Source organism: Rhineura floridana, chromosome 13 (genome assembly GCF_030035675.1).
Source record: "Rhineura floridana isolate rRhiFlo1 chromosome 13, rRhiFlo1.hap2, whole genome shotgun sequence".
Lineage (NCBI taxonomy): Eukaryota > Metazoa > Chordata > Lepidosauria > Squamata > Rhineuridae > Rhineura > Rhineura floridana.
Genome location: NC_084492.1, coordinates 4,530,982 through 4,545,783, shown reverse-complemented (window position 1 = coordinate 4,545,783; position 14,802 = coordinate 4,530,982). Strand labels below are relative to the sequence as shown.

The following is a 14,802-nucleotide window of genomic DNA, read 5'->3' as shown; positions in this document are numbered from 1 at the left end:
GAAATGTACTTGTGTTTGGTTGTAAGTCGCCCAGAGTGGCAGATTAACCTCTGCCAGATGGGTGTCTAACAAATCTCATAAATAAATAAATAAATAAATACCTATCTGAACAGCCACTGTTCATGGGCACCCCCGAAGTGCTTCCCACCACAGCTGACTGCTTGCATTACTTGTGAGTTAGACCAGCCCTGAAGGCTAATCAGTTTGAAGAGGTAACTTTATCATGTAATAAAACGTAACCTCTCTGGCTTTCATTGAATGCTTGCTATAAGAAGGCTTATTCTGCACTACAGTTGATAATGTTTTGAGTTGTTCCCAAAATAATTAAATGAAGTTTAAAATTTTGTATACAGGTAAGCCAAACTGAAGAAATATATGCAGTCTCTTAATTTTACATATTTTGCTCTGCAGTTCTTATTATTTGCCTAATTTATTCCAATTTCTTTGTTTTGGGGAGGGACAGTGGGCTGCTAGCTTGGCAGGGAATTCTTGCCCCACATCACTAGACATCTTTTTCAGGCCCATCTCTGGCTCCTCAGGTTTCCTTGACTGTGCACTTTAAATTATATCCTCAGAACCATAAGGGCTAGACTCTTGATTCCGATTTTAAAATTTAAAACTGAAGTTCTTTGGATGCTGGATTCTCCTGTACTCTTCTGCAGTTGCAGCATAAATGCAGTCCTGCAATTTCCCCTGGATGCATGCTTCGGTTTTATTCTGATTCTATAATTCTGTAATTGCAGAAGAGACAGTGAATCCTGGGGATGTGGTCTGACTATCATGAAGGAACCCTGGACATCTGGATTTATTTATTATTTATTTATTTATTGGCTGCAGCATTGCAGTACTGCTTTGGTTGCAGTTTCTGATTAACGAAGAATATTAACTTAAAGGAAGGCCTAAAGGAAGACCAGCCTACCTGTGTCTTAAGATCTGTAGGGAAATCTCAAAGTTCATTCTACTTGTTATGTGATAACGAGGGAAAGAGCCTTCAAGAGGGCCGGGAGACAGACAAATTGGGGGGTGGGGATTGGAGGGCCAGAGGAGGTATTGAAAGAAATTAGAAAGTAGAACTTAGTTAAATACAACCCTGTGGGATGGTTGTAGTAATAGTAGTAGTAGTAGTAGTAGTAGTAGTAGTAGTAGTAGTAGTATAATCATTAATAATAACATTAATAGAAAGGAAGGGGTTAAGAGAGAAAAGCGGTTATGGGAGGAAGAAGCGAACTTAGTATTTTTTTTTTCATAAGGGAATAGATATAAGTTGAGTGTGAAAAGAAGAATGGGAGAAGAAAATGCAAGCGATGGGCAACGATACTTTGAGAGGCATGTGATGGTAGGAAGGGAAAAATATAAAAGAAAAAGCTTTCTGCACTTAGAACATCTGGATCAGCAAATTCATCTTAAAATTGGGAGGAGGCTGAGTCACAATTCTTTCATAGCAAATATCTGTACTTAGTTTGAGGAAAGCCGAGCTATGGAACTCCTTGCCTCAAGGAAAACACAGTGGGAAAGAATTTAGCAATTTTCAGAGATGGCTTAGATATTAGTAGAAAATGATGTCAGTAATTATTATCTGATTCAAGGGCAGCCCCACATAGAGTGTATTACAGTAATCCAACCTGGAGGTTACCAGTGCATGGATAACAGTAGTCAGGCTATCCTGGTCCAGAAATGGCCATAACTGGCTGCAGCTGGTAAAAGCTTCCTAGTCAGTGAGGTCACCTGGGCCTCTAGTGACAAAGATGGATCCAGGGAAACCCCCAGACTACAAACCTCTTTCCGAAGCAGTATGACCCCATCCAAAGCAGGCAACTGACCAGTTATCCGAACTCAGGAACCACCAACCCACAGCACCTCCATCTTGCTAGAATTCAGACTCAGTTTATTGGCTGTCATACAGCCCACCAGCCAAGTCCAGGCACTGGTCCAGGGCTTGCGCAGCCTCTCCTGATTCGGATATTACAGAGAAATAGAGCAGAGAAATCAGCGTACTGCTGACACCTCACCCCAAATCTCTTGATAACCACTCCCAAGGGCTTCATATAGATGTTAAACAGTACTGAGAACAAGATGGCACCCTGCGGCACCCCACAGCACAACTGCCAGGGAGCCAAAAGAAATAACCCAGTGCTGTTCTCCGAAAATGACCTTGAAATAGGATAGGAACTATAAAACAGTGCCTCGATACCTGTCTCACCAAGCCAGCTCAGAAGGTTACCATGGCTAATGTATCAAAAAAACGCAGAGATCAAGTGAGAATACCAGGGTCACACTACCCCTGTCCTCCCGATAACTGTCATCTAGCAGGGCGACCAAGACTAATTCAGTCTCATAACCAGGCCTGAACCCAGATTGGAATGGATCAAGATAATCTGTTTCATTCAAGAGTACTAACAACCCTCTCAGTCACCTTCCCTAAAAAGGAAGTATTTGCAACCAGGCAGTAGTTGTTACAAACCAGTGGGTCAGGTGGGCTTTTTCAGGAGCGGTCAGATCACCGCCTCTTTCAGAGCGGCTGGGACCAGGGCCGGATTATCCATTAGGCTTAGTAGGCTGAAGCCGAGGGGCCCAGAGCTCTTGGGGGCCCGCGATCCATGGAAGCAGGACAGGAGCCGCGGATTGCGGGACAAGAGCTTCCGAACTGCCCGCCATCACCCCGCTTCACTTACCTTTTTCTCCACTGTTTTTTGCAGTTTGCCATCAATCAAGATGGCGGCCGAGGTTTCCCTAAGGGGCTGAAGCCTCTGCCGCCATCTTGGTTGATGGCATGCATGCGTGGTACATGCGCACATTGCTGCCATCAACCAAGATGGCGGCAGAGGCTTCAACCCCTTAGGGTAACCTCGGCCGCCATCTTGATTGATGGCAAATCTGTGCGTGCAGTGCGCGCAGCCACAAAAAAGCGGAAAGGTAGGTGAAGCGGGGGGATGGGATGGAATGGGACAGGATGGCAGGCGGCTCAGAATCAGCCTAGGGGCCCTCCTCAGCTTAATCCGGCCCTGGCTGGGACCACTCCTTCCCTCAAAAGATGCATTGACCACACCCTGGATCTACTCGGTCGTACCGCCTTGGCAAGCTTTAAAAAGCCAAGAACGGCAAAGATTGAGAGGTCATGTTGCTGGCTGTATTGTCACAAGCACCTTGTCCATGCCCTCAGGCTACATCAGCTGAAACTGATCCCAAGCAGTTGCAGCAGGGGGCTACAGTAGCATCAAGATGGCTAGAGGTGAACAACTTTACACTCAAGTGCCTTGCAGAGAATTCACAGTGGGCCTCCAAAGAGTCTAAAACTCCATTTCATGGAGTTTATGTCATCGGACCCCTGACAGTACTGAAAAGCTCCACTGGACGGTTACATAAGGATGCAGTGGAGGCAGAGAAGTGGGCCTTCTTTGCTGCCATCACCGCCGCGGTTATGATATTTTACTCATCCCTGGTCAGCCTGACAGCATGTCTTTCGCCATTTGCGCTCTAGCCGTTGTTCAGCCTGTTTCATTGCCCTTAGCTCACTGGTGTACCAAGGTGCAAACTGGGCTCCCCAACGCCAGAGAGAGTACTCAGGGGCAACCATGTTAGGAGCCGGACATGACTCGTTGTTCCACAGCATGACAAGGGCTTCAGCAGGGTCACCTGCTCTATCTACTGGGAACTCCCCCAGGGCGTTCAGGAATCCAGTGGATTCCATTAATCTCCAGCGGCAGACCATCTTAATCTGTCCACCACCCCTGCAGGAAAGGATCGGAGCCATAAGGCTAAACTTCACCAGGAAGTGGTCTGACCATGACAATGGGGTGACATCCACCCCCCATCTCCATCCCCTTCCTGAATCAGTCTCATATTCTCTACCACTATCACTTTCCCTGTTTTTGTGTTGCTCTGTACTTTCTCCCACTCCCAGTCCTTTGAGGCCTAGTCAAGAGGACCAAAACAGATTTGCCAGCGATGGCAAGAGAAAGCCGAGAAGCAAAGAAGGCACTGGATCCCTTCTTCCTTCTCTTGTGTCAATAGCAGTGCCCCCTAGAGGCAAAAATGCATCATATTCTTTCATTTGACAATTGGAATACAGTAGGGCCCCACTCATACGGTGGGTTACGTTCCGGACCCCCGCTGTAAAGCGAAAACCACTGTAAAGCAGAACCCATTGAATAGAATGGCGCATGATGCCCGAAAACCGCCGTAAAAGCAGAACAAGCGCCGTATGAGTGGGGCTTTAGTCTAATTGAGACCACTGTATTAGCGAAGCTCCGTAAAGCGGGGCCCTACTGTAGCAATGTACGAACTCTGGACTTGCAACATTGTTCTCAATCTAGAGGGATTGTAATGATCTGATACTGTACATTGTCAGTCTTCCTGTTAGTTGGTTTTTGAGGGAGTAATATATGAAGGCTTTGTCTTCAACATTTTATCCATCATTCTAAAAGAAAATATTTCACAATCTATTTTTTTTTTATTTTCCCAGGTTTTTATTGGGGGGGGGAGGCTTTGGCAAAAAAAAATTGCCCCCAAAATTTCCCAGGTTTGTCCAGGCTTTCACATCTCTAGGTCATTACACTGATGTCCTTGGAGGATGCAGGGAGGGTTAGTTGTTGGAATTGATGTATGATTACTTTCTGTTATGCGTTAGTGTATATGCAGTTTTTAATATTTTACTTCTTTGTATTTTTGTGGTATAAGACGATGAATAAATTAACTTTCCAGTGGCAATAAGTCTAATAATACTCTGCAGTGGCTTCTGAAGTTTTGAGATTAATTACAGCCATTTTCCTTTTTATGGTATCTTCCCCTTCATCTACAGGCCGAAGTCCTTTAAAACTCAAGAGTGCTTCATTAGGATGTTTCATCTCTGAATGGATCTGAGGGTGGCACTTAAAGATGGAGTAGATGCGACTTTAATGTTCAGCAACATTGCCTTCCTGGTTCAGCAGTGCTGAAGAGGCTGCAGGAGAGAAAGCTGGTGCACATGATGTGGGCAGATGAACCACAGGCTTTTCAAAGGAAGATGCTGCATCTCCCCAACAGGCAAAAGAGGGAGAGTTTAGCAGAGGCAGGTTTCAGAGTTTTGGGATGTCTTCCTTGTAAATAAGGATCGTTGGGACTTACGGAAAGGACTAGTCACAGATTTGGGGGTTGAGGTGAGGGTGATTGAGCTGTAACATACAAGGGAATAGAAGGAATTTATGTCGTTTAGATGGTGTGCACTTGGAGTATAAGAGAGTATACAGAGTATAAGTGAATAGGTCCCTGCCCCTGAGCAGCCTACATTCTAAAATTTGTCTCGGCGGAAATAACAGGGGAAGAGAAAGGTAAGCCAGGGGGCAAATAGCAGCATGTAGTTGTCTCAGTTACACATAACTAGGCTTAGTTCTGATGACCCAAGCAAGCTGAACAGGTGAGTGGTGGGAGGGTGAGGCCTTCCACCAGACAGATTGGTGGAAGAGAGAGAGAGAGTGATCTATCCCTCCTCCAACAGCCCTCTCACTCACCTGCATGGAATTCCTGGTTGCTGATGGCTGCTAGGCTGAGGCGGAAATCCTGAGTCAGCAGGGATCTGAGACAGGGCATTTTCAGTGGTGGCCCTGTGTCTTTGAGGTCTCTCCGCCTTTCGGGTGCACTTCATTTCCCCTTTCTCCTTAGGTGATGTTTTGATTGACCGTAAAACTTTTGTTGTGCTGCTTAAGCTTTTACTTGATTTTATTGCTGGTTTTCTCTGTTTTAATTCAGTGCTGTTTTAGGTATTGTTTTTATTGTGGTGCTTATTAATAAGGTGCTTATTAATAAGGTGCTAAACCTTATTATGAAAGTTGCCTCATGGGATCTGAGCCCTGAAAGGCAGGATTAAAAAAAATAGTAACTTAATAAGTGTAAATAGTATTTTTGTTTTACTTAGTTCTTCAGCTCGGCACACTGGGAGTTTTATTTTTTTCCAAGTAGCAAGCATGTATTGTATTGTGTGTGTCATTTTGCCCTGTTTGGTCCCAGGATGTTTGGTCTGAAGGCATAGGAGGCCACCACCTTGCTGAAGCTAAGGAGGGATGTGTTTGGTCAGTTCTTGGATGGGGGACCGCCCGAGAATCCCATGGACCCTGCCTTGGGTTCCATGCCAGAAAAAAGGTGGTATATAAATGTAAGAAAATAAATAAAAAATAAATTTACTGTACACCCAGGAATGGCCTAACTGGGAAGCTTTCAGACATTTGTCCTTGCAGGAGATAAAGCTTTTTGCTTTTTGAGTAGCCTTGCCCCACTGCTGGACTGGGGTGGGGAGTGCACAGACAGGTAGTCAAAAGGTTGCCTAAGGAATTGTGGTTGTGCTATCAGCCAGCCCTTGGGCCTGCTGCTGCTGCTGCGATTTGAAGATGATTTCCCCTGTCCACTATTTGACTGTGGATGAGGAAGCCGACCTGCTCTGTATTACTGAGACCTGAGTGGGCGAACAGGGAAGTGTTGGTCTTACCTGGCTGTGCACACCTGGCTACTCGGTGCAGCATCAGGGAAGGCTTGAGAGTTGGAGCGGGGAGTTGCTGTCGTCTATAGGAATTCTCTCCCCCCCCCCCCAGTATCCTGCCTAATTGAGTAGGGATCTAGAGGGCGTGTACCTGGCTTTGCGCAATCAGGGCAGATTAGGAATTCTGGTTACCACCAGCCTTGCTGCCCAACAGTGTCCCTGGCTGAGATGACAGAGGTGGTCCCGCAAGTGGATTCCTGCATTGAGCAGGGGTTGGACTCAATGGCCTTATATGCCCCTTCCAACTCTACAATTCTATGATTCTATTCTATGATTCTAAGTGGTGTTGAAGACTCCCAGAGTGCTGGTTCTGGGGGACTTTAACATCCTTGTCGAGGCCGTTAATTCTGGAGCAGCTCAGTACTTTGTGGCCACCATGACAACCATGGGGCTATCCCAACATGTCATCGGCCCAACACATGTGGCAGCCCACTCTCTGGATCTGGTCTTCTCGACTGGACAGGAAGAGGGTAATCTGAGAGTGGGGTATATTAACATCAGTCCCTTGTCATGGTTGGATCACCTGCTGAGGTTTAGCAGAATTTCCCCCCCTGCAGAGGCACGGGACCTATTAGGATAGTTTAGTTTCCAAGACGGCTCTGGGGGATTTTCCAGCTGATATGACTGGTGCACCTTGGCTGATTTGTGGAATATGTGAATGGCCTGGGCCGTTGACATCATCACCCCTAAACACCCTCTCCCACTTGATAAAGCCCATTTGGCTCCTTTGTATACGCCATAGGTTAGGGCAGTCTTTCCCAACTAGTGGGCCACCAGATATTGTTGGACCACAATTCCCATATTTCCTGACCATTGGCAATGCTGGCTGAGGCTGATGGGAGTTGTGGTCCAACAACATCTGGTGGCCCACTAGTTGGGAAAGGCTGGTTTAGGGCAATGAAATAAATTGGGAGATAGTTTGAATGCAAGTGGAGGAAAACTCCAGACAAATGCAGCCAAACACTATTGAGTGCTCATTATTGAGCCTACTCGGTGGCAGTGAAGGGGATACAGAAAACATTGCATCCTTACTGTGCTGCCCAGCACAGCTTTTCCAGGTAGTATGGGGCCTTTTGCATTGTGGCTCAAAGGAGGCGATAGAACCACTGGTGGCTTGCTGTGACTTGTTTGCGAAGCATCTTGAGGATAAAATTGCTTGCGTTCACTGGGATCTTGACTCCACTGTTACAGCAGGTGAATCTCTAGAGGAGCCCAGAGCACTGTCTAGTCCTGTTGTGTTGGATAAGTTCCAGTTAGTAAAGCTCAAGGATGTGGATATGGATCTTGGTTTGATCTGGGCAAGCACCTGGGCTCCATCAACCATGATGTTCTTCTTCTGTCCCAAGTTGGATGTGGGCAGCAGTGCTCTACCATGGTCCCAGTCCTTCTTGGATTGTTGTGTTCAAAGTGTGGTGCTGGGGAGTGCAGTACAGCCCCGTAGAGCCTTCAGTGTGGAGTTCCGCAGGATTTGATTTTATCCTCCATGCTGTTTAACATCTACATGAAACCATGCCTCTCACTGTCACTACTTTTAGGCACCAGACAAAAACATTTTTTACCAAGGCTTTCGGCCTTTTGTCTGGAGGGTTATAGGTATTTGTGGCTCCTTTTAGTGAGGTGGGTTGTGTTAGACCTGCCTTTTTATATTTGCACCGATGTGTTTTTAGGTTCTTACTCTGGTTTCTTACACTTGGTTTTAATGTTTATACTACATTGAGTCGCTTTTGTGAAAAAGCAACTAATAAATGTAAATAATAATAATAATAATAATAATAATAATAAATCAGAGGAAAGGAAATCATCTGGAGATCTGTGGCAAAAGTAGGCAGGAGAAGACAGGACACAGTTTGCCTACGTTAAAGCAGTAACTTTGTGGAAGTCCCAGCAAGCATCTAATCTACTTTTCATCACACCGTACATGTTCTCAGAGCTACAGCATTGCTAACTTAATTCAGTACAGATTGAGCACAAGTCTTATCAGTGTATCCTCCACTGACTGATTCTAGTTTTAACTAAAAGGAATAGAGTCAGTGAAATTCCAGTTCCAGTCATGCACAAAACACCCCGATGCAAATAAACCTTTTTTGTCCAAAGCTATTTCCCGATTCCCAAGATCTAAGAGGAGGGTTATAGTGGATCTCTACGTTGCTAAAAAAGAATTAGCAGAGAAGAGTCTTTGGGGATGCAAAGTACTTTTCAAATGTTTCTGATTATGAAGATCTGTTAGTTTCTTTAAAAAGTAATATTTAAAAATGTATTATTGCCTTGGCAATGTCAAACCAATAGACCTGTGGCTGAGGGCTTCCTCTGAGCTGGAAATCAGGCAGAAAGCAAAGGATCTCAAGAAAATATGGATGGTTCCAGACACAATTGCTGCAGGCAACACATCAAGCGCTGGTGATATAATCCACATCTTAAACCTGTGTGTATTCAGCATGCTGCCCCCTCCCCTGGGTTCTCAGGATTGTGAATATGGGTGTTTCAGGTTGTGGGTATGGCATCCTTACAAAGTGGTGTGATGTGCGCCTGGAGCCACCCAGGTGGGAGCCATCCAAGTTCCAGAGTTCCACAGCATCGGGCGCAATGGTTGCCTCACCTCATGGAAGAGGAAATACAGCCACCAAACTGTGGAAGGGCCATAACGTAGTGGCAGAGCAACTGCTTTGTATGCAGAAGGTTCCAGGTTCAGTCCCCGACATCTCCAGGTGGGGCTGGGACAGAATCCCATGAGAAACTCTGAGAGCCGCTGCCAGTTAGTCTTGACGATAATGAGCTCAATGGGCTGGTGGTCTGGCTTGTGGTCACATATGACTTTCAACAAGTGTACAGTGTGTGTAACTGCAAACATAATTTGTTGAACTGTTCAAATCAACAAGTGTACATTTCTACATTTGTTGTACATTTGTACAAGTGTTCATTTCTGCTGGCGGCTCCTACCTGCTGTCCTGGGCTCCTACTGGGAGGAAGGGTGGGATGTGAATGTAATATATAAATAAATACATTCTTTCCTGCAAACATTTGTACCATGTGGAAGAATAGCTTGTACCTGTGTCTGGTATAACATGTGAATAAGCCTGGTATAAGGCAGCTAAATCCAAACAGGATTGCTTTTTTGGATGCTGTTTCATAATGGCTATGGTATAGTAGTTGTGGCGGTAGATGGTAGTGGCAGAGCAGAAACAGACGACAATATGCTGGGGTTTACTAATGCATATGGGACAAGTTCCTAATTAACTCAAATCCCAAACAACTCAATATGTGTGTGCCTGCCTAGATGTTGAGGTGATGAATCCGTAAACAAGACAGGGAGTGACCAGCTGCAAAGTGTGGATTTGGGAAAGGGGCAGGGCCTTCTTCTGGTGTTCCGCAGGGAATTGTGTGAGTTCCAGAAATATTTAACTATCTCTGTAATTAATCCAAAAGAGAGAAGATGGCACACTAATGAAATCTACAGCTGATTACTAAATTAGAAGGAACTGGAAACACCAGATTTAGGAGCGAGAGTGGAAAGAAAATTATACATGAAGTGGGAGACAAGTACGACATCAAAAGGAGCTTTTCTGATCTGGGCCACATAGGAGGGAGGCCACTGCCTGTCCCCAAACTACCCAAGTAGAAAATCACACCCAAACTCTTGCAATTCTGGTGGGACCTTTGTGGTTCCTGAGAGATGCAAACAAATTAAGAAGCAAAGGGAAAAGGCTGGAGGGATTCCTTCTGCAGGAAAGACAGCATAGTCTGAAAAGGGTTGTTTTTTTCTTAAGGATTTGAGGCATGTTTTGCAACAGAGCAACTGTAAGGAGAGGAAAACAGATTGTTTGAGAGTGTGCTTTTGCAGAAGTGAATATGTTTGGACTCTCTAGGTAATGGTGTTTGTGGGCACCAGATGGTCCCCCACATGGGAAATTTGTCCCCACAAGAATGTCAAGAATCTCTGTCAAACTATTTTCCTCTACAAAATATTGAAGATAATCCTCGTATGACCAGAATGAGTTTGGGAAGCTCCTCAGGGATAGGTGGGTACTTTTCCCCGATACACACCCATGCTTCAAGTGAGAAACCGGTCACAGAGGCCTGATTCAGATGCAGTGAGCTCATCTGAATAAACCATGATTTCTTGACCCAAGAATGACCACAAGGCCTGCATATTCCTCCATTGCTGCTCCTCTTGCATGCAGGCATTTGCACTTCTGTCATGGTTAGTGTAAACCACAGTTTCCTGTTAACATCCAGATCAGAGAACTATGGATTAAGCTTAGTTTACTAACTAGTATATGACACCAGGATCAAATCCTGATTTTATATGCTGGTTAGTAATCTCGGAATAAGCTGTAGTTTCCTGATTCTAATATAATGGAAACTGGTTCAAACTAGGGAAGAGTGGGCATGCAAGACCAACATTCTATCTCAGCATAACAAACCACTGTGTATTGTGTCAAAATAGTTTTGTCTGAACCAGTCCAGATTGTATTGGCCCCATACTGACCATGGTTAGGCATGTGCACCATGAAAGCCCTGCGTAGGCTAGGGATGGGGTTTGCTGCCTAGTTCTGATCCACTTGTAATCCGATAGTCTGTCGTTCAATCCTGATCTGCCTTTTTCTTGTTTCCGTTTGCTTTTGCACTTGCCGATTCGATCTGTTTTTTTTTGGGGGGGGGGGCAAGGGGCTGAAAAAAATCACATAATTTTTAACATAAATGCTTATGTAAATCCATGGAAGTTAATGGATAGTAGCAATTGTAATTATGTAAAATGGGGGAGGGAAATTCGGGGGGAGAAGCTGTGCCAATTACAGCTGCAGCCCACCGCAAGAAATCAGTGCCGGTCTGAAAAGACAGTGAGGCTGTCGGATTCAGTACTAAATCCGATTTAGCTGATATTCTGCTCCATCCCTAGTGTAGGCTGAGGCGTCCTGTTTGTGTGCAGTTTGGAACTGAATTCAGTGAAATATCCAGTTCCCAGAATCAGAGCATAGAAGTAGACACTGGAGGCATTCAAGAGGCAGCTGGACAGCCATCTGTCGGGAATGCTTTGATTTGGATTCCTGCATTGTGCAGGGGGTTGGACTTGATGGCCTTATAGGCCCCTTCCAACTCTACTATTCTATGATTCTAGTGAGCACCCCACTGTGCAGCATGCAGCCATTATTATTTGAATCAAGCAGTCGACTCTAGGATCAGGCACCAATCTTTGGGCATACCATAATAAAAATAATGTGGGCTGATCTTTGGGGTATGGCGGGAGTGTGTTGTATTCGGTTTTACTGTGCAGTGTGAACTTTCTGTAAGATCCTCCCTGAGAGTTTGAGGTTGGACTTGTCCAGCCTTCGCCAACCCAGTACTCCAGATGTTTCCAACATCCTGCAACATCATCAGTCCAAAACACCTAAAGGGCACCAGGTTGGTGAAGGATGGGCTAGGTGATTATAAAGAACCTTCTAAGATTCTATGCTAAACTTTCATCATATCTAAGATTCTGTGACTCTTGCAAGATCATGTGATCTTCAGCTCCATTTTCTGCCCATCCTCTTCCTTTTTTCCCCCCTCCCAGAATAAGCCGTCTGTTTAATGGCACGGAACCTATTGTCTTGGACAGTTTAAAACAACACTATTTCATTGATCGAGATGGTGAAATTTTCAGATACATCTTGAGCTTCTTAAGAACATCAAAACTTCTGCTCCCAGAAGATTTTAAGGTAAGACAGGCCAGATTATTTTATCTTTGTATTGATTCATTTATTTCAGAGTGTGCATTGTCTGATCCAAAGACCCCACTATAATGTAGCTGAAAAAACTGCTGCCCACTAATTAGCACCATATGAGTTTGTGCGGTCCTTCCCTTTCCATCCTCCCCCTTTCATTTTTTGAAGCTCAGCATGGATAGTGTTATGTGTGCACCAGTGTTATGGCAAACAATAGCTGCAAACCAGATTAGAACAGGGTTTTCTGACCCTGGTTAAAGCTTACTATGTTTAGTGTTAAAATTTAAGTCCACAAAAAAAATAAGTGCACCGTAATTGGCTCCAAAAAGGAAAAGAAGGGGAGTCTGTGTATGCAGGGCTGGCCCTCCTTACCATTAGACAGAGTGAGGCAGCAGCCTCAGGGAGTAGCAGTGAGATGATGGAGAAGCCAGTTGTGTGTGCCACACAGCATGCCCTACAACCTCTAAGCTAGCCTGCTGTCCTCAAGAGTGGTGGAGGATGGTGACCCACCAGTGCTGAAAAAGGAGTCAACTATCAGTTCAGGTGACTTCAGTACATGGAATGAGGGGATATCCTCTTCAGGCAGCAAAATTTCTTGGGCTGGTCCTGCAGAAGAGGGAGGAGAGCACATCCATGCTGAATGCCAACATGGTGTAGTGGTTAGAGTATCCAACTAGGACTTGGGAGACTAGGGTTCAGATCCCCACTCAGCCATGAAGCACACTAAGGTGACCTTAGGACAATCACTGTCTCTCAACCTAACCTACCACACAGGGTTGTTGTGAGGATAAAATGTGGGAAATAACATGTATAGCACCTTGAGCTCCTTGAAGGAAAGGTGGGATATAAATGCCAGAATCTATTTTCTTATAATCTCTTAATCAGAATTAGGGGAGGTGGTGTGTTCTCCACATTAGACCTAAATGTTGCTGGTTATTGTAAAAGAGACCACTTTGTCAAGTACTGTGTCTGTTCAACCTTTGTTCATTTCCTTGGAGCTTGTGTTGGTGCACTGAGTCCTGTCACAGTGACTGGAGCTTCCGTTCTTTGGTGGAGGATTCTCGTTTTGTTCTTCTTAATAAACAGACCCAGCAGTTGTCATAGATACCAAAAATGGAAAGGGAAGTGAAATGGCAAAGCCCAATCCGGCTTTCTAAACTAATTTTACATTCTCACATTTTAGCTTATTTTTCAAAATGTAACAACGATTAAGAAGCAGCACCAGAAGCTAGTCACGTACCATCGTTTAATGTTCAGGAAATGTTTTTCATGTAGTATTCACAAGGAGTCAAGTCACAAGAGCCCAGTCTCCTAGGAATATGTTGTCTTCTGAAATTTATATTCCATCTTCCTTTCATCATAGGACCCAAGGCAGCATACAGGTGGTTCTCAGGTGGTCTCCCGTCCAGGCACTGACCTGACCCATACCTGCTTAGCATTAGCAAGGCGGTGGCCTCTTGTGGCTTCAGGCCACACCCTGGACCCTTCATTCATTCTTCTTAGGAAATTGACATCTTGGAGGAGGACCCATCAAGGAAAATTGTTCTAGCCTGATGTCCTTACATGCTGAAAACCATGAATATACTTACTAAATTTTTGGATGGTCAGAAGACATGTATTTCTTAGGCTTTGCCTTTAGATTTGCAGAAGCAGCCCTGCCACACAAAATAAACAGTTGAAAACATGCCAGTGCAGCTTTCCCACAGTTACAAAATGCCTCGGAATCGGCCCTTGGGAGCTCCTGCATTCCAAGGTTGTGATTGGTTCCACTGTCCCAAACTGATCACACCTTAATTCTCCCCCCCACACACACACACTTGACATACCAAGAAAGGAACATGAAAATTTAAAGAACATTGTATTGCTGGTGACACTTAGAGCCCTTGCAAGAAAATAAATTGCATGGCTCCCTTAGGGGGAGAAATTCAATTCAGTTCACATTTAAATGCAAACGTACCAAATTCACACTTTCCAAAACAATATGTAAACCAGAACACACTCATCCTTCGAAATTCACCCTTCCCCAAATTTTTCAGTACAGTTTTATTGCCATGTAATGTGTACAAAAACACAAATACTAGGGTAAAGCATATAATGCTGAAAATATACAAAAATCATTATATTAGGAAATTGATTTGCAAAAATTTGCATTAGGCAGTATTGCGTACAAAACTGTGCGTTAGGAGAAACTTGCTGATGAATTTTCATGAGGACTTTTTTTAAAAATATGAAAAAGATTGCAAACTGATGTGGGCAACTGAACTTAAGATTGGAAAAATGAGAAACGGAGAGAAACCAAAATGGACAGATTTGCCCATGTCCAAGTCTTACTCATGAACAGGAGCTGTTGCAACAATTACATCCTTATTTATTTCACTGGTTGCATGGGAACCACCAAATCATGCTCCTTTTAAAATAGCATTGCAGATAAGCATGACTTCACTGAAATCTTTTCATGCTAACAGTATGATTCATGCTATAGAATAGGGGTAGTCAGTGTGATGCCCTCCAGATGTTGTTGGGCTATAGCTCCCATCTACCCCAGCCAGCATGGCCAATGGCTACAGGCCATCAACATTTGGAGGCACCACG

General features: G+C 44.6%; 1 protein-coding gene across 4 annotated transcripts in view; it reads left to right on the top strand.

Annotated features, from left to right (window-relative positions):
• Positions 1-14,802, top strand: part of KCTD15 (potassium channel tetramerization domain containing 15) — a 105,796-nt gene that overhangs the window by 55,220 nt on the left and 35,774 nt on the right. For all 4 annotated transcript variants that reach the window (XM_061594225.1, XM_061594224.1, XM_061594227.1 and 1 more), the window contains exon 3: positions 12,060-12,204. In XM_061594225.1, coding sequence (XP_061450209.1) covers positions 12,060-12,204 — 145 coding nt within the window. The remainder of the gene's footprint in view (positions 1-12,059; positions 12,205-14,802) is intronic.